This window comes from Rosa rugosa, chromosome 5, assembly GCF_958449725.1.
Source record: "Rosa rugosa chromosome 5, drRosRugo1.1, whole genome shotgun sequence".
NCBI classification, from domain to species: Eukaryota; Viridiplantae; Streptophyta; class Magnoliopsida; order Rosales; family Rosaceae; genus Rosa; species Rosa rugosa.
Window position 1 is genome coordinate 41,641,166 of NC_084824.1, and position 18,597 is coordinate 41,659,762.

Here is an 18,597-nt window from a genome sequence, read left to right on the forward strand (position 1 = left end):
GTGGGACACCACCAGAGTCTTTTTATGTTCACCATCATTGGGATGCCAGAGGAAAATCTTTACCAAAAGAAATTCCTGAAGTCATGGCTACGATAGAAGGCTATGTGCCCATTCCCATTCCAGAGAATGCGAGCATAGAAGAGCGGCTTGATATCCTTCAAAAGAATTCTACCGCATACCATGAGAATCTGAGAAAAGCCCTCGCGGAGGACCGTCGACGGCTCGATGAGTTCACGATTTCGGTCACAAAGCTCGAGTTGGGGGCACAACAAACACAAGGCGAATTGGAACGTCAGGAACCTGCTCGCGAAGAGGTCATTTCAGAGACTAACTTGCCTATAGGTGGAAATCAACCTAAGGGTCTCACTGGTGAGTCACAGCCTTACACAGAGGCTGTGCATGGAAAAGGTCATCAACAAGATTGTTCTTCTGACAATACAATTGTCTCTGAACAAATATCTGATTTCTCCACTGATCAAGCCAAATATGTGGCTACTGATCAGATGCATGGGGGGGCAAGATATGGCCCATGATCATCCCTTTGATCAAAAGAAGCAAGTTCATGATCATTTTAATTGTGACTCTGCTACTGGACGTCTTGGTGAAGGTGATCAAAATCAGAGCCAACTTAATTATCAATTAAGTTGTGGTCTACAGAAGCCAATTTGTGGCTTTATTAATCAATTCAACTTGAAGTTCTTCATATATTCTTCAAGGCCAAGCGGTGGCTTTGATATATGTGGAGGGCACATCTACAACCCACGTTGCATGAATGGCCAGAACAATTATTCTAGTGGCCAAGTTGTCCTTCGCAATTGTAAATTTGAGTATCATCAATACAAGTTAACTCTTGTTTACAATTATCCAGCAAGTGAAGCTCTTGATATGGAGAATTCAGACCAGCAAGTGGTCGTCTATAATGGTCAATCTGTGGCTAATCCTGAAGACACCATGTTCTATGACATGGTAGTTGGCGACAAAGCCGATCTTGAAACATCTTCATCTCCAAAAGTGCAATTGAAGATCATGCTTCGTCAACCAACAAAGATACTTGGGGGGCAAGATTACCCCTCTCACGAGCCAAATTCCTCTAAATTCTTCAACGAGAAGTGTCTTTGTTCTTTTCCTATGAGCTCTCACAGGAGGGATTTTTACCCTACAAATTTTGATACATCGGAGCTTGGAATGAAGCATAGATGGCCTCCCCCGTGGTCTTCTAGAGGTTAGCCAAACATAGTGTTGCTAGCTTCTTTCTTTCTTTGCTTTTAATTTTTTGTTAATTTTTCGTTTCTATTTTTCTTTTCATTAAAAAAAAAAAAGTTGAATTTGGTAAAAGGGGTTGTGAATCATAACGGAATAGGTGAAGTCTCTTTTGTTAATATTGGCCTAAACTCCTTATTGGTGCCTAGTTCAGGTCCCTTAAGGTTAAGGGCGGCTTTTATTAACACTTGTTGAACTGTCTTCACACTTATGACCTTTCTCATCTTAGTAAGTATAGCCTATGTGAAATGGTGTCTAGAAAGGGGACAACGTTCATGACAGGTTCTTGAATCCAAAAGTGCATGCAAATGGGATTAAACCACTATGTGGGAGTAGCTCATGCCAAAATGGATTCTGCCTCTCTTGTTCGCCCTCCCCCACCTGGCCATTTCAGTAAGGTTGCCCAAAGGATTTGAAAGAAAATTTGTGTCTAGGCGACTATACTTGGGCCGCATGTCTAAACCTTGATTCACATTGTCTTATTAAAATAAAAACAAAAATACAAAAATACAAAAAGAGTTTAAAATTTGTGCGTCGCGGAGGATGCAAAAAATTGTGTTCTTGCCTAATAGTGGCTGGAACTTGCTAATATACTTAAGAGGCCATTGGTATTGGTCTGGGCACATATACAAGAGGCATTTAATATGCCTAGTATGGTATTAGCAGTGGAGGAGGTCAAATCAATATTTTTGCCAATAATTGTGGCGAAAGCTGGGTTGCGAATTGTTGGCAGCGAAGTGGTTTTAATTACATGGCCTCGCAAAGGATGGTTCGCGAAGGAAGACTGGCGATTAATATATGTATGCTCACTATGTATAATTAAGAGAGAGAGAGGCTACTGTTCAAGTAATTTTAGTCAAGCCAATACAAGTGGCTTTGGAGCAACGACATTATAAGAGGAGTGCTGATTCAAGACCTCTTCAGTCAAGACGAGGACCTTTGACTTCGAGGTCTGGGGGGCAATGTTTGGACCCAAAATGAACATTTTGGCCTGACAAGGGACGTCTTGGAGAAATTGAGCCAATGTCAGTGGCTCAAGCTATATATTGTCGACAAGCTCGAAATATATATTTAGAGGCTAAATAAAGCCTACTATGGAAGCATGGAAGCATGAAAAGTTAACTTTAGCACATTTTCCTACTTCGGCTAGGAGAAACCGAGCTAAACAAGGAAGGAGGGGCGGCAGACTAACCAAATGAAATCTAAATGTGCTGAAACTTTCCAGATCCATTCTAGACAGCCCAAGGATCATTTCTTATGAAGAGTGCAAGAGCTTTTTTTGAGTGGAAGGCCTTCAAACAATCAGCCCAATTTTCTACAGAAGCAAAACTGGAAAACTGGACCTGTAAGAGGTCCAGCAGCATTTTCGGCCCAACCACATGGAATAAAAATCTGAAAATTTTTCAGGATGATCTACACTCATAGTGGAACATTTCATATGAAGAAGTCGAAGACATATAATGAAGTCTTGTTGTAGAAATAATTGAAGGAATAAAGGGGCAGAAACTGACCTAAAACCAGCTCAATATTCACATGTTCATGTTTCCTACCCACATGAAGAAAGCTAGATGCTTTTCTCTTTTTCCTTGGATATATTTTTCTTCTACAATCTTTTTAATAGATCATCACCACTTCCATGTTGCTGCACCTTCATGCTTTGCTTTCATTTCATCTTTTCTCTATCTTTTCCATATTTTACAAGTGAACTTAGATCTACTTTCATTATTTTTCTTCCACTCATCATTTCACTCTTCTTTTTCTTCCCTATATAAACATCTTCTCCTCTCATTCTAACACACCCATTCACATACAACAACAACATCTCTAAGATGATCTAAGTTCTCTCTAGAGAAAACCTCTCTAAGAGCAACTCCTCTCCTTCTCTTTCTCTTAGCGGTGATCACACTCCTAGTCCTAGTCTTCTCAGAAGCCGACTTTCAGTGCCACCAAACCCTCTGTCAACGTGCTTCGGTCCTAGTCTCCTCGGGAGCCGACGGTAGTGCCGCGACCACAACGGTTACAGAACCAGCCAAGCAAGGGTAACGCCCTAGTAACCCAGCCAAGCTAAAGTCACGCTTTAGCAAGATCTCAACACTTCCCGGTGATTTCGCTCTGCTCGATCTACAATATTGAGTATCGATTGTGTTAACAAGAAGAAACTTCAGCAAAGTCCTCACCACGAGGCAGAAAGAATCCCCACGACGAGGTTGGTGCTCTCCTCGTCTACAATCGCTTGATAGAAGTTAGGTCAAGGGACACCCCCGACGACCGCACCCGAACGGTGCTGGCACGCCCGCGCAAGAAAAGAGACTGTTGACCAGCTGCAGCAAAATTGGAGCCAAACAACAACAAAAACAAATATAGTTAAGAAAAGTAGAGAATGCTCCCTCTTATAGACTTCCCAAAGCACACGATTTTCGGAGACGAACTAAAGACACCAACCTCAAGGCTTAAAGGCTATTAAGCCTTGACTTCCTAACGTAAGCTCTATGCCGAACTTGCTCCATAGATACTCCAATAATGCTCCAATCAATAGGAAACATCACTTTTCACAAATTGATTTCAGCTAAAACCTTGCAGCAGCCCTACTTCCGAGGCTTATAGCTCATCCATTCAGAACCGGAATCTAAAGGTTATACTTGGAGATGAAAGTTCATATTCAGGGCTTTCTGTACATATGTGGCATGCATTCAAACTCTAAGGGATGTGAAGCCTAGAGACCTGCAAAGTTAGCAAAAAATTACAGAAGACTGGTAGAATGCTGACAGAATGACCTTTGTCCATTTAAACTTGAATACCGGAAGCTACAGGGGTCACATTCAGAAACCCTTTGGTAGGAATGAAGTAGACATCTGGGGCTTCAAATCCTTATAAGGTTTGTCTCATTTGGACCCAGGAAAGTATCCCCTATTTTGCACTTTATGTGGCTCAGCTTCCTAGTTTTTTAGTTTTCTACCCCGACCCTTTCTGTACTTAACTGGAGACTACAAATGTATTAGAACTCTATTGTAAATGATAATGACTATTCATGCAATAGGTATTGCTTAATGTATGCGATTGACATACTTGTAATGTGCGATTGACAGACTCGTAATGTATGCGATTGACAGACTCATAATGTATGCGATTGACAGACTCGTAATGTATGCGATTGACATACTCGTAATGTGCGAGTGATTAGTATAGCTATTATGTATTGCCTTTTGTATACATGATGTAACCCTATATAAACCTCATGGTGAGATGAATACAATACAATACAATTTTTCCAATTCTCTACAACACGTTATCAGCACGATAATCTAACCCAAGACCTAGCCAGAAAAAAACCCCCTCTGCCGCAGCCTCCCTGCTGCCCCTGCTGCAGCCTCCCTGCTGCCCCTGCCGCAGCCTCCCTGCAGCCCCCACTGCCCCTGTAGCATCATCGCACGCCTGCTGCCCCTGCAGCACAGCAGCACGCTCGTTCTTGTGCAGATCAGCCTGTTTGCACACCCCGAAACCTCTTGATCGAGACCTCAGATAAACATCTTTCCTTCATCAAAGTTGTTCGTCTCTACCTCTTATATCTGACCTCCAAATTTCAGCCCTATTGGAGTCGTTTTGAGACCTGTACACCATTCGAAGTGGGAGCTGTTTAGAAGCGAATCTGCTCCGAATTTCAACAAGTAAGTTTTAAAGATTAAAGTTCCTACTTTCTTGTCTTTTAAATTCCTTTATTTTCTGCAGGATTTGCAATATACGAACATGGGTTCGATTATTTAATAAAGCAGAATTGTGGGGATTCACGCTTAACGAACTAAGAGTGTTCGTATGAACTAAGAGTGTTCATAATTAAACGAACTAAGACCGTTCGTATGAACTAAGAGTGTTCATAATGCTTGGACTAAGAGCGTCCGTAAGCATCAAATTGTGACCATATTATAACATTATTGTTTGGTCTAATCCAAAAGAGATTCTTGGAAATTGTTTTCTTGGTAGCATAGCTCGGAAATCTTATTATTTTAGTTTTCGTGGAAGTTTAGCTCCGAAACTAATATATATTCTCTTCTTATTTTCAGGATGTTGAATGAACCTAGACTCGACTTTCCCATGCTTGACTCAACAGGCTCGGATTACCACAGTTGCTTAACCGATGTTGAGAACCACCTCACTTCAAAGGGAATATTACCCATAATCCAGGCACCTAACCAGGATCGTGTGTTCGTGTGAACACCTACAAAGCATGCTCAAGCAGTTATCTTGATGTGACGCCATATGGACAAGACACTCAGATTGGAGTATATGTCGATCAAGGATGCAAGAGAGCTATTGGTAGCGCTAGAATAGCGCTTTGGCAATGTCCAAGATTCCCTTCTCCCTGACTTGAAGGTTCAATGGAACAATCTACGCTTTGCTGATTTCAAGTCTGTTGCTAAATATAATTTAGAAGCTCTTCACCTACAGTCTATGTTGAGGTTTTGTGGACAACCTGTCACAGAGCAAGAGCTAATTGAGAAAACTCTCTCCACCTTCCCCGTTTCAGCCATTGTGGTATCAAAGCAATATCGCACTGAAGTCAATGCTGGACGGATCACGAGGTTTCATCAGCTTATCAATCTCATATCTGTAGCTGAGAAACATGATAACATACCCGTGAGGAATTATAATTCAATGCCCATTGGAACTAAGAGCGTTCATGAGGCAAATTATAATGCACTCAAAAGATGGCGCAAGGAGCGGAACCCTAAGAATAAGGGATATGAGGGACGTATGGGTCCATATAACCGCCCTAACCAGGAAGGAAACCGCAAGTTTGGTGCGGATACACGTGGTGGCAATGCCACACGTGGGAGAGGGGGTCGTGGCAACCCTGGCCGTGGTGGTGGCGCCATGGGTCGTGGTGGTGGCACCAACCCTCCTAGGGAACGCCCACAACGTGCACAACATGCACCTCAATTAAAGGGAGGCAACCACAATGATGTGTGTCATCGATGTGGATCAAGTGAGCATTGGTTCAAGCAATGCAAGGCAAGCGAGCAACTAGCTGCAAGATACAGGGCATACAGGGACCTGAGGGAGCAAGAAGTGTACCTTGAAGAAGAAGAAGAAGAAAATGGTGGAGACGTCCATCTCACCATAGAGGACTTCAAAGCTGACAATGAAGAAGTGTACCTTGAAGAAGTGCACAAGTGAGCATTAGTCCTTTTATTTTCCAACAATTTTTGTAATGGCAATATGCCTTAGTCAATAAGTGACAATTGTATTAACTCTTTCTCATGTGGCGCACCCAATAAAATATGATGTCTAGGAAAGTCATTGAGATCATTGGTACTTAAGAGAGCCTCGCTCCACCAACATCTCTCTACTTTCCTGGTCATATTTGATTGGAGTTACCAAACGGATAGAGTGACTACGATGTGTCTTAGTTTGATTTTATTTTGGATTAGACTTTCTGGGACCTTTGATGTAATCATTGGCTATCTTTATTAATAAAGTATCGTATTATTATTCGATGTCATGGACATGTTTTAATTCCGAACTTTATTATTTTTCAGTATGTTTCCTGGAGAGTTGGAATGCCTTGTTGATAGTGGCACCACACATACTATATTGCGACATAGGCAACTATTTCTATGGATGACGCCTAGTCGATCTTCTGTGACTACGATGGCTGGACCATCACAATTGATTCATGGTCGAGGACCAGCTCAATTTACGTTGCCAAATGGCACAAGTATTAATGTCACTGAAGCTCTATATGCTCCTAGGGCTGGAAGGACCCTATTGAGTTTTAAAGATATAAGAGCCAATGGTTTTCATGTGGAAACACATTGTGAGAATGGACAAGAGTTCCTTTGCATCACCTCTAATGACTACGGATGTAAATGAGTATTAGAGAAACTTCTGTGTCGATCTAGTGGGTTGTATGCAACCACTATTTGAATTATTGAATCCAACCATATCATGAGAAATGACTTATGGGATTCTGACACATATAGGCTTTGGCATGACCGTTTGGGACACCCAGGTCGTGATATGATGATCTGTATATTAAAGACTTCACACGGACATCCAATTTTCAAAACGAAAAGAAGTCAAAACCAAAATTCCATCCAAGGTAGGGCTGGCGCCGCCTACCCCCTGCGGCCCAAAAGTGGTATTGACGCCACCAATACCTTCTTGGTTCCTTTTTCTACTTCTAAAGTCAATTGTGACTTCGTTGCTCAACCGGATACTTCCATGGTTGCTTCTAAAGCCCATCTTTCGTTTGGCAAAGCCTGCTCTTTAGCAAAATTAGGATCGAGACCATCCTATGCAAAGGACACTAAGGAAAATATTCCATTTTTACAAAGAATCCAAGGTGATATTTGTGGACCTATTCAACCAACTTGCAGACCATTTAGATATTTTATGGTGTTGGTTGATGCATCGACACGATGGTCACATGTCATGTTATTGTCTACAAGAAATGCTGCATTTGCTAAACTCCTAGCACAAATCATTAAATTACGGGCTCACCACCCTGATCATCCCATTAAGTCAATTCGTCTTGACAATGCTGGAGAGTTTACATCAAAAACGTTTGATGACTATTGCATGTCCATTGGGATTGAGGTTGAACACCCTGTTCCTCATGTTCACACCCAAAATGGTCTCGTAGAAGCTGCCATTAAAAGACTTCAAATGGTCGCTAGTGCATTGGTTATGCGCACCAATCTCCCTATTTCTGCTTGGGGCTATGCAATATTGCATGCAGCTATGCTCATTCGTCTGAGGCCTACTGCCACTCAACCCTTTTCTACGTCCCAGATGGTTATTGGATATGAGTCTGATGTCTCACACTTACACATATTTGGGTGTACAGTTTATGTGCCAATTGCGCCGCCACAGCGCACCAAAATGGGTCCTCAAAGACGATTTGGCATTTATGTTGGATATGACTCTCCAACCATTATCCGCAACTTAGAACCCTTGACAGGCGATCTATTTACCGCTAGATTTGCGGATTGTCACTTTGATGAGACAGTCTTCCCGTCGTTAGGGGGAGATAGGAATAATAATGTTCAACAGGAACGACAGGAATTGTCGTGGTCTGTCCCCATTTTGTCTCATCTTGATCCCCGAACCGCACAGTCTGAAATTGAAGTGCGGAGAATTCTCGATCTTCAGAACGTAGCAGACTCTATGCCTGATGCGTTTTCTGATATCGCTAAAGTGACAAGATCACATATACCTGCTGCAAACGTGCCTGCAAGGATTGATGTCCCTAAAAGTCATGGACATGGCGCCACCCCTAGGGGTATTGGGCATGGCGCCGCCACCACTAATAGTGATGGCAATGTGGCTCAGGCCGGGCTCCCAGCAAGGAAATGTGGGAGGCCCAAAGGTTCGATGGATTCTCGCCCGAGAAAGAAAGCGAGTTTGGCACAGAAAGATCCATTAATCATCGACATAAATAACCCATCTCATGAAGATATTCCGGATTATGGTTATGTCCAAGAGACATCATTAGGGGATGCTCCAATGTTAGAACCAATTCCAGGGAATAGGGAGATCTCCATGAATTACACTAGTGTACATGAGACATTGAATCGAGATTCTATTATCCTTGATGATGTGTTTGTATATTCTATTTGCTCAAGGAATTATAGAACACGATGATATCGAACCTCGCTCCGTTGAAGAATGTCAACGAAGAGCAGACTGGCCTAAATGGAAAGATGCGATCCAGGTTGAATTGGATTCACTAACAAAGAGACAGGTATTTGGGCCTATAACGCTAACACCCCCAAGTATAAAGCATGTTGGCCATAAATGGGTCTTTGTTAGAAAGTGTAATGAGAAAAATGAGGTTGTTAGATATAAAGCCCGCCTTGTGGCGCAAGGTTTCTCACAACGCCCTGGAATCGACTACGAGGAGACATATTCTCCCGTAATGGACGTTATAACGTTTCGCTACCTTGTCAGTTTGGTAGTTTCCGAAAAACTTGACATGCAGCTTATGGATGTGGTTATAGCATATCTCTATGGGGATCTAGATTCAGAGATATATATGAAGGTTCCAGATGGACTTCAATTACCCAAGTCAAGTGGCTCTAAACCACGGAGCGCGTTTTCAATAAGATTGAGACGCTCACTATATGGATTGAAACAATCCGGACAGATGTGGTATAACCGTCTAAGTGACTACTTGATTGGGAAGGGATATGAGAACAATGAAATATGCCCATGCGTGTTTATAAAAAGGACAAGTTCAGGATTTGCAATTGTAGCAGTTTATGTCGATGACATGAACCTAATTGGAACTCTAGATGAGTTAAAGGAAACTGCTAAGTACTTGAAATCCGAATTTGAGATGAAAGATCTTGGGAAAACACGGTTTTGTCTCGGACTAGAACTCGAGCACCGTAGTGATGGGATTATGATCCATAAGTCAGCATATACTCAAAAATTACTAAGGCGCGCTTTTATGAAGATAAAGCAAAGTCTGTGAGTACTCCCATGATCGGTCGTAGTCTTGAGCCTGAAAAAGATCCGTTTCGTCCAAGGGATGAGGACGAAGACTTATTAGAGGCTGAAGTGCCCTATCTAAGTGCAATAGGCACATTATTGTACTTAGCTCAATGCACAAGACCGGACATCTCATTCGCAGTGAACTTGTTAGCTCGACACATTTCTGCGCCAACACGCCGCCATTGGATTGGCATAAAGACAATCTTTCGATACTTGAGAGGTACGATTGATATTGGCTTGTTCTATCCCTACAGAGAGAAAAGAAATAACGGAAGTGTGGGATCGAACTCCACAAGGCAAAACGCCACCTTCCGTGCTCCTCCTCCCCTCCATCAAAATGACAACGATGTCTTGATGGGTTTTGCTGATGCAGGGTATCTCTGTGACCCTCACAAAGGTCGCTCCCAAACGGGTTATGTCTTTACCATGGGAAGCACTGCGGTATCTTGGAGGTCTACAAAGCAGACCCTTGTTGCTACTTCCTCAAATCATGCAGAGATTATCGCTCTACATGAAACCGTGCGAGAATGCATATGGCTAAGGTTTGTAGTTAGACACATTTGAGGAACTTGTGGTTTGAAGTCTACCACAAATGAACCTGCATGCATTTATGAAGATAATGCAGCTTGTATTGAGCAAATGAAGTTAGGTTTCATCAAGGGCGACAACACCAAGCATATATCGCCTAAGTTCTTTTACAATCAGCAACAACAAACACTTCTAAATATTGAAGTGAATCAAATCCGTTCAGAGGATAATGTAGCGGACTTGTTTACCAAGTCGTTACCTAAATCCACCTTCGAGAAACATGTGAAGAGCATCGGATTAAGAAAGTTATCTGAACTCCCATAATTGTAGAAATCAAGGGGAGACCTTGACATCAGGGGGAGGTATGATGTCTACATGTTCGATCTCGAAGAGTGAAGGACGTGTTATGCTCTTTTTGCCCTTCGACCAAGGTTATTTTTGTCCCACAGGGTTTTTGTTACCTGGCAAGGTTTTTAGTGAGGCAACGATCAAAGCGTCATCACCGAGTTTGAGCGGCACAAGGGGGAGTGTTAAAGGATGTCGACTACTCCACATTCACGCGCGTTGTGCTCTTTTTCTCCTTCGACCAATGTTGTTTTTTCCGACAGGGTTTTTATTACTTGGCAAGGTTTTTGACGAGGCAACTTAGAAGCGCATAGCAGAGGCAACACTATTGACATGGAATATCCAAGGGGGAGTGTTGTAAATGATAATGACTATTCATGCAATAGGTATTGCTTAATGTATGTGATTGACATACTTGTAATGTGCGATTGACATACTTGTAGTGTGCGATTGACAGACTCGTAATGTGCGAGTGATTAGTATAGCTATTATGTATTGCCTTTTGTATACATGATGTAACCCTATATAAACCTCATGGTGAGATGAATACAATACAATACAATTTTTCCAATTCTCTACAACAAACTCATAATTCATTAAAAAGTAGACTTCTAGGGCGTTGGATCCATATATGGTACATTTTCTGATTCCAAGTGAGCTGTGAACAGCAGCAGTGCAAAGTGAACTGATCCGTGAGGCAAAAAAACTAATTTGCTCAAAAGTGATTTTCCTCAACTATATGACCTGTACAAAAACTGAAAACATAAAAACGAACAAAATATGACGCAAAGATTGAGAAGAAAATGAATAATGAGAGCGTCCCTTATAATTAGAAGCTTTGATTAATGCCGCAATCTTCTTCCTCCATTAATTAGGTTGCCTCCCAAGAAGCGCTTGATTTAACATCTTCAGCCTGACATAGCAGCTCTTCATCAAGAGTAATCAAGAGGTTTAGGTCTTGGTTTCCACCAAATGCTTGACTCTCTTTAGTGACGTTTCATGGTCTCTTGACAACAACTTGGTACCTTCGAAGTAATGGAAAGATATGATTTGATGCTCTTCTTTTTCTTTCTCTTTTTCCATTGTCTCCATCTTCTATTCAATCCATCGATCAAGCATGGCTAGAAGGATCTCCTTATCAGAATTTGGATGTTCATTTATCACCATCTCCACATGTTCAAAGAAATCAAATGGTGCTTGGATGGAGGGAGCATGTGGAGAGCTTGAGAGTGGCAAAGAAGAATCCATTGGTCTTCCATGTGCTAGCAATAGAGGCCTGGGGATAGGTACTTTGATAGGCTTCTCTTCTATGCAATTATTTATGTCTTGATCTTCATGTGGTATTGTGATTGCTTCCGGCATATAGAACTCATTGTCATTAAGTTCAACTTGAAGTTCCTCATTGAAAGAGTCCTCATCATCACTATATGCACAGTCTTCAAGCTCGGTTGCAAATTGCTCTATATAACTCTCACAAGGCGCGACTTTTAGTTCCTCTTCATGGGGCTCATCCAAATCCAAGCCTTCATCCTCATCAAATATTGATTCAAGTGGTGCATCATGAGGTTAAAGCAAGGTTATAGATGTAGGTAGCTCCCATAGAGTTATCAGTGGTGTAGGAGGGTGCTCTTGCAGTATTATGGTCTCCAAAATATCATCAACTACCAGCAAATCATCATCCTCATTTGTGGACAACTCTTGAAGTGGTTCTTGCTCCTTTGACTCTTGATTCAAGCATGACAAAATTGTATCTACATATTGTCCAATCTTCTCAACAGATTTGTTAATATCCTGCCTATAAATTTTCATGTCTTGGATACAAGAATCCACACACTGTGAAAAGGAAGAAACACTTTTAGTCATAGAAGCAACTAAATCTTCAAGAGAGTCACCTTGAGGTGTTGGCGATTGATAATCATGGTATGACGATGAGGAAGCTTCAAAAGCATTAAAGGATCCTTGTTGGACATTTGGATAGCCATTCCACTCAGAGTATGGAGGATAATCCCATGCCGGATTGTATGCAGGCGCATAATTATCATTCCAATGCCCTTGGTTTGCTTGATATCCTCCAAACGAGCTACTTTGATTAAAGTAACATTGATATTGCATGTTTGGACATGTCTTCGCTGAATGCCCAACCATGGAGCATATGGAACGTGACTCATAAACTTCACGCCACATCTGAAACAAAGAAAACAAAAATCAAGCTAGTAATATATACAAAACAATCAAAACAGAAAATAAGAACGTACACAAGTAATTAGAACACAATAGTCCCCGGCAACGGTGCCAACAATTGATAGCTAAATTTATAAGCTATTGATTTTCTTTATTCACACTTAAGATTGTCAATTATAGAAAGGGTAAACAAGGGTCTTTCCCGCAGAAGACTAAGGTTCTAACTTCTAACTACTCAAAACAACGTCACAAAAGTGACCACTGTTCCTAGCGAACAGCAGTCGAAAATCTAATTAAAAACCTAATCTTAACTATTTAGAAAATTATGAAAATTTATAAAGATGTACTACACACACAGGACGTAGAGCATACTAAATTTGGAGATTTTTGGAGTTGATTTACTATTCTAAACAAATACAAAAATATAGAGAACAGAAAGTGACGAAAACAGATTTTTGATTTGGTTTTAGAAAACAATGAGAATAAAGCTAGCTAGGGAAGATGCATCCACCACCGACAATCACACACAAGATAATTTGTTCAATCCTAATTCAATAAATCTAGATGAAGATGCTCAGGTGGGCTCAGTACGCTTGAACACAACTTATTACTATTTCTTACTTCGTATGCTAGGCAGGAAGTGCTCTACACCTAGGCTATTCTCTAACATGCAACCTAAAGGTATGTTTATTTGATTAATAAGAAGAGATCATTAAGGTCTAAAAGAGTTTGAGACATCACTAGGCATCGCAATAAACTTAGCGCCTTGCTAAACCTAGGACTTAGTTTACTTGATAGTGAAAACTAACAATTGCTTCTCTAGAAGGTTTGAGGAATCCAACTATTGATCCAGGCATCAAACAATCAAAGTGGTAGAATCCTAACATGCATACTAAGCATGCACTCAAAGCATACAAGCAAGCATTCATCAATGGAAAAGTACTAAACTAAAGCCTCATCTTGAATTAAAAGAAAATAAAATCAAAGGTCAAATCATCTCGTAGTTCATGTCTAGGGGCTTCAAGCAGCCCCCTAACTAATAAAAATCTAGTTAAACATAGAAGAAATAAAACAAACTAAAGAAGGAGAGAGGGAGAGAGAGAGAGAGAGACAACTGCTGTATATGGATCCCCTTTTATATGCTTAAAGGTTGCCTTCATCTTTCTTGTTGTGTAGGAAATCCAAAACCTAAAAGAATTAGGGTTAGCGTGCTTAGGTGGAGTTTTTCTATTGGCTCTTGAACTTGATGACTCATTCCAACCATTCACATCGCTCCACTTATCCATATTAAGTTGAAATATGAAGCACAAACTCGGCCTCAGGCTTCCCGGTGTGATTGGGCCTCGAAACATAAATTCTCATCCAACCTCAGATTCACGTGCAGCCTGACCTTCTTGTACTTAATCGGTCAAAACTTCTTATAGCAAAATGATATTGACGAGCCGTAAAAAGATCTGGAAACTAGACATCCAAGGATTTCCATCAATATAAAGATCATCATCCGTTTCATCGTGAGTTGGTCTTAATAATCTGTCGAAGTTGACTGATTTGCACAGGTGGATTTGCCGATTTTGCCTTTCAATCCCTCTTTTGCTTCTTTTCTTCTTCTTTGCTCAAAATACCTATAAAATAAATAAACAAAGTAAATAACTAGAAAATACACTAAACTAACAAAGAAAGTATAGAGATTAATGTTATTAATATCGCATAAATATGCTTCTATCAGGACCCTCTCAACTAAGCTTGTGATTCACAGGTGCAAGATCAAGTTCAGGTTCTTGAGCTTAAAATCAGTCAATTTTATAGAGAAATGAACATGCATGGTTGCTTATGTCATTTCAAAGTGGAGCCTTGACACCGAGATTGGAGTGAATTATGCATGGTTTTCTCCTTGAGGATTCATGTTACCTTGTAAAGTTCCCATATAGGAAGACTTGTATCAGCCATATGAGCTGATTTATTTTGTTTTTTGGGCCTTTTAGTCCTCCATCTATCAGGAAAAAAAAAAGAGAGAGGTTCACTCTATATGAAGTGTGCTATTTTGAAGGATGCTGCTGCATGCATAGGTTTCTTCCTACTCACATTAGTAAACAGTTGTTGCAATAAACAGGTTCATCAGTATTCTAGATAGATTTAGCTTTTGGAGCCAATCCTTGAGATTCTATGCTATTAGAGCATGTGATTTTATGTTTAAGAAAATTGAATCGAATACCAGGCCGCAGTGCTTTGCAGTATTTATTCAATTGCTAAAAGTGCATTGCTGTAAACTAAGAGCTACTTGTTTTCTGAAGCCATGAAAGCATGAAACTGAAACATCATGCATGACTACACATACAAATGAATCAACTCACAAGATATACATATCCCTAAAATTCAAATCATTGTGCAGATATAAAACAGCTTCACTCTATCTGAAGCTATTCTGAAGATGCTCCATTGGTTCTAGTTGGGACGGGTGCAATCGCTCCGAATCTCCCCTCGAGTTCCAGTTAGAACCCCAACTCTGCCTAACTTGGTTATGGCCTGCACAAAAGCCTGGTTAAATGCAGCATTACTTGATGCAAATGTGTTGACAGTAGGCTTTGATCTTGAATCCGTAAATAGTATCTGGTCAGAGGTGAATAGACCCTTTCCTTGCTGAAGGTTCTGGAAGTAAGCATTGTCAAACTTCTGTGGTGTAGTTGGGTCCATGTTAATGGCAATTCTCGGATCCACTTTAAGGGGGCACATCTGTCTAAGCTGCAATGCATACCCTGAATTGAGTGTTGGGTCGATACTCTTTGCGGGGCTAAAGTTGTAGATTCGTTTGGAGAAGCGGTTGCAATGAGAGAAACCAAGTGTGTGCGCACCTAAGAAAAGCACACTAATTAGAAAAACATCTTGATAATCCTAGTTGAATATGTACACAAATTAAGGTTATGTAAGAATGTGTGATAAAGGAAATGTTCTCTTTCTAGACAGTTTACACGTTATCTCGATCTCGTCACCCTATCAATCTAAACTATTATTGGATTGATTATTTTTCTTCCGGTCCAATGTATGGTAACAGTTAACACATTACCTTATGTCACAATATGAATCAAAAGCTGACAGAAAAAGAAGACTACCTGATAATGCAATCATGTCAGTCTGGGTGAGACCATGAGTGTTAAAGATGGTGTTAAGCTGGTCTAGATTGAAAGTAGGGGGAGGAAGCTGCCTCTGAACACTTGCAACAGTCGATACTCTTCCATCTCGCCTACCCAATTCAACGGAATACGATGGTCCCCCGGCCTGCATATGGCACAGTTGCATCAGACAAAACATATAGGAGTATTTAAATAGGATAATGCTTCATTACAGGAGGATAATTGTAGTAGTTAGACTAGGCATAACTTTATGTCACAATCCTTGGTCTACTTTCAGAAAGCTTCTTTGTTTTTCTCAAGTCCAACCTTAACAACTGAAACGAAAGAGACTGCGAAAGGAGAATTTCTATACCAATTTCACAACATCTCTAGTAGTTAGAAAGATGTCACATTCCTTGGTTTACTTTCAAAAAGCTTAATTCTTTGTTTTTCTCAAGTCCAACCTTAACAACTGAAACGAAATAGACTGCAAAAGGAGAATTTCTATACCAATTTCACAACATCTCTAGTTGCCAGAGCTAGTATATCTGCACATGAAACTTTGTTCCTGCAGTTAGGATCTTTATCAACTGCAGCCTTGGCTTTGATCACGGTGTCAAATCCATCTCCGGCGAGGGAAAGGTTGTCCGGGTGATCCTTCTCAGCATTATTAGTTGGTGACTGAATCAACACTGAAGCATCACAACCCTGTAAAACATAAGCATAAGCTGTTACAGAAATGATCAACAATGTAATATCAACCTAACATTGAACAAACATTATTTGTATCAAAACTAAAAGTAGTTACTTAAAAAGGTCCAGCTACTAACCCGAACAAAGCAATCGTGGAAGAAGAGTCGAAGAGTGGCTGGAACAGTAACAAAAGTCTGCTGGAACTTGGTCGCGACGGCTGAGCTGACTAAGGACTCAACATTGGGACATGTGCCTTTATAGAAGTCCGTCCTAAGCTGAGCAGAAACTGTTCCAAAGAGCGAAGGTAGGAGAAAGACTGAAAGAACAATGAAACTACGAGCTTCCATGTTTTCTTTGTCTGTTGTTGATGTTTATGTGTATTGTGGGGTTAGAGACCTATTTATACAACTGACACAAGAAAAAGTATAACAAAAACAAAAGCATATAGGAAAAGTAGTGGTGTTAAAAAAAAGAACAGAGGTCTAGGACCTTTTCTTTGGCACTCTGGCAACTAAATTATACACCAAGTTTCTTCTTAGTTTGGAGATATGGGTTGAGGAGAGCTCATAAAGTATTTCAATACCATGTTCTAGCACATGGAAAGAAGCATATGTATAGAAATTTGGTTAATAGGTTTTACAAATGATTGGATTGTTTGGAGAAAATAATGCTTGTAAAGAACAATACTCAACCACCCAAAAGAATTAAGAACAAAAGTTGAAGTTAATACAAGTCTAGCATGGACACACAACTGTTTATAATAACAATTAGGATTACAGTTTTATTTATTTTTAAGACCTCCTTGCTTGTTCAAATGCTATCGTAACTCTTCACATTACTCTTGAATTGCATAAATTAAGGATGAGGAGAGTAGCTTAATTTGATTATGGAAGGCAATTAGCTGTATATGAAGCTGTTAGCATGAGATAGATGATTTTATATGTGCAAGTAGAATTGTGGTGTTGAGGAGTGCAAGTATTTAGAGAAGACTCATCTCATACAAGTTATGTGTGAAAGTTCATTTCAATAATCAGTTGACCAGAAACAACATATTATAATGAAGGAATGTTTCAACTCTCTCTCTCTCTCATTTTGATTTAATTGCATTCTTCATTTTAGCAAACCAATTACTATACAGAGTCTGAAAAGAGCAACCTCACGGTCACGGGGCAAGTTTCTGTTAACGGAGATGGAGTTGGGAGATATATACAAAAGATGGAAAGTTGATTGAATGAAAGTGAATTATAACCTTTCAAAGAAAAAAAAAAAGTGAATTATAATGCTTCAGAATCGAAAATACGTACCTAACATCAGAGTTCAAAAGCTAGTAGAATTTCATGAGAAAGACAAAATTTGTAGATGTAGGTAAGGTGGTAAGTCATCATCAGTGATTCCAAATAGCCTAAACCTAACAAATGAAATTCATTTAAAATTTGCCATTTTGAAATAATAATGTGGAGATCGATCTCTTATCTGTTGTCATTATTAGTATCATGATTTCGGGGTATTGAGCAACTAAGAATAGAAAAAAGTATTGTTTTTGGGCTGTTTTCAATTTGAGTTTTTGTTTTTGGTACATCCGTAAATCCTTCTTCTGATTCTGTACCCATGAGCAACTCGAAATTAGTGTAGAATAGAGAGGAAAGAAAGTAAACTTTAATCACACAAACCGGCCTTACAATTACTACACGATTAAATCAAAGCTTGTAAATTTAGTAAATAGTAGACTAGTTGATGTATGAGTTTACACCTCATCTCGTTTGATTTGAGTATATGTTCACATCATAGAGGAAGTTGGGTAAACAACTCCAAGGAGATTGATATTGATTTGGGCAATGCCAATTTCTCTAAATATCAAAGTCAATGTAGAGTAGTAGTCAATTATAGGGTACTAGTTGTGCACTCCACCAAATGTTAACGTATGGACGAAAGATAAAAAATTATAAAACTTAGACGGTTATATATAAAATCTTCTAGACAAAAACCCTAA

The 18,597-nt window shown here is 40.1% G+C and overlaps 1 protein-coding gene across 1 annotated transcript; it reads right to left on the reverse strand.

Moving 5' to 3' along the window:
• Nucleotides 1-15,041: 15,041 nt before the first annotated feature.
• On the reverse strand, nucleotides 15,042-17,019 carry LOC133710376 (peroxidase 16-like). The gene is made up of 4 exons (XM_062136433.1): nucleotides 16,745-17,019; nucleotides 16,425-16,622; nucleotides 15,915-16,080; nucleotides 15,042-15,656 (listed from the first exon to the last, which is right to left on the reverse strand). The coding sequence occupies exons 1-4, from the start codon at nucleotides 16,952-16,954 to the stop codon at nucleotides 15,250-15,252; spliced, it is 981 nt and encodes a 326-aa protein (XP_061992417.1). The 5' UTR covers nucleotides 16,955-17,019; the 3' UTR covers nucleotides 15,042-15,249.
• Nucleotides 17,020-18,597: the final 1,578 nt, after the last annotated feature.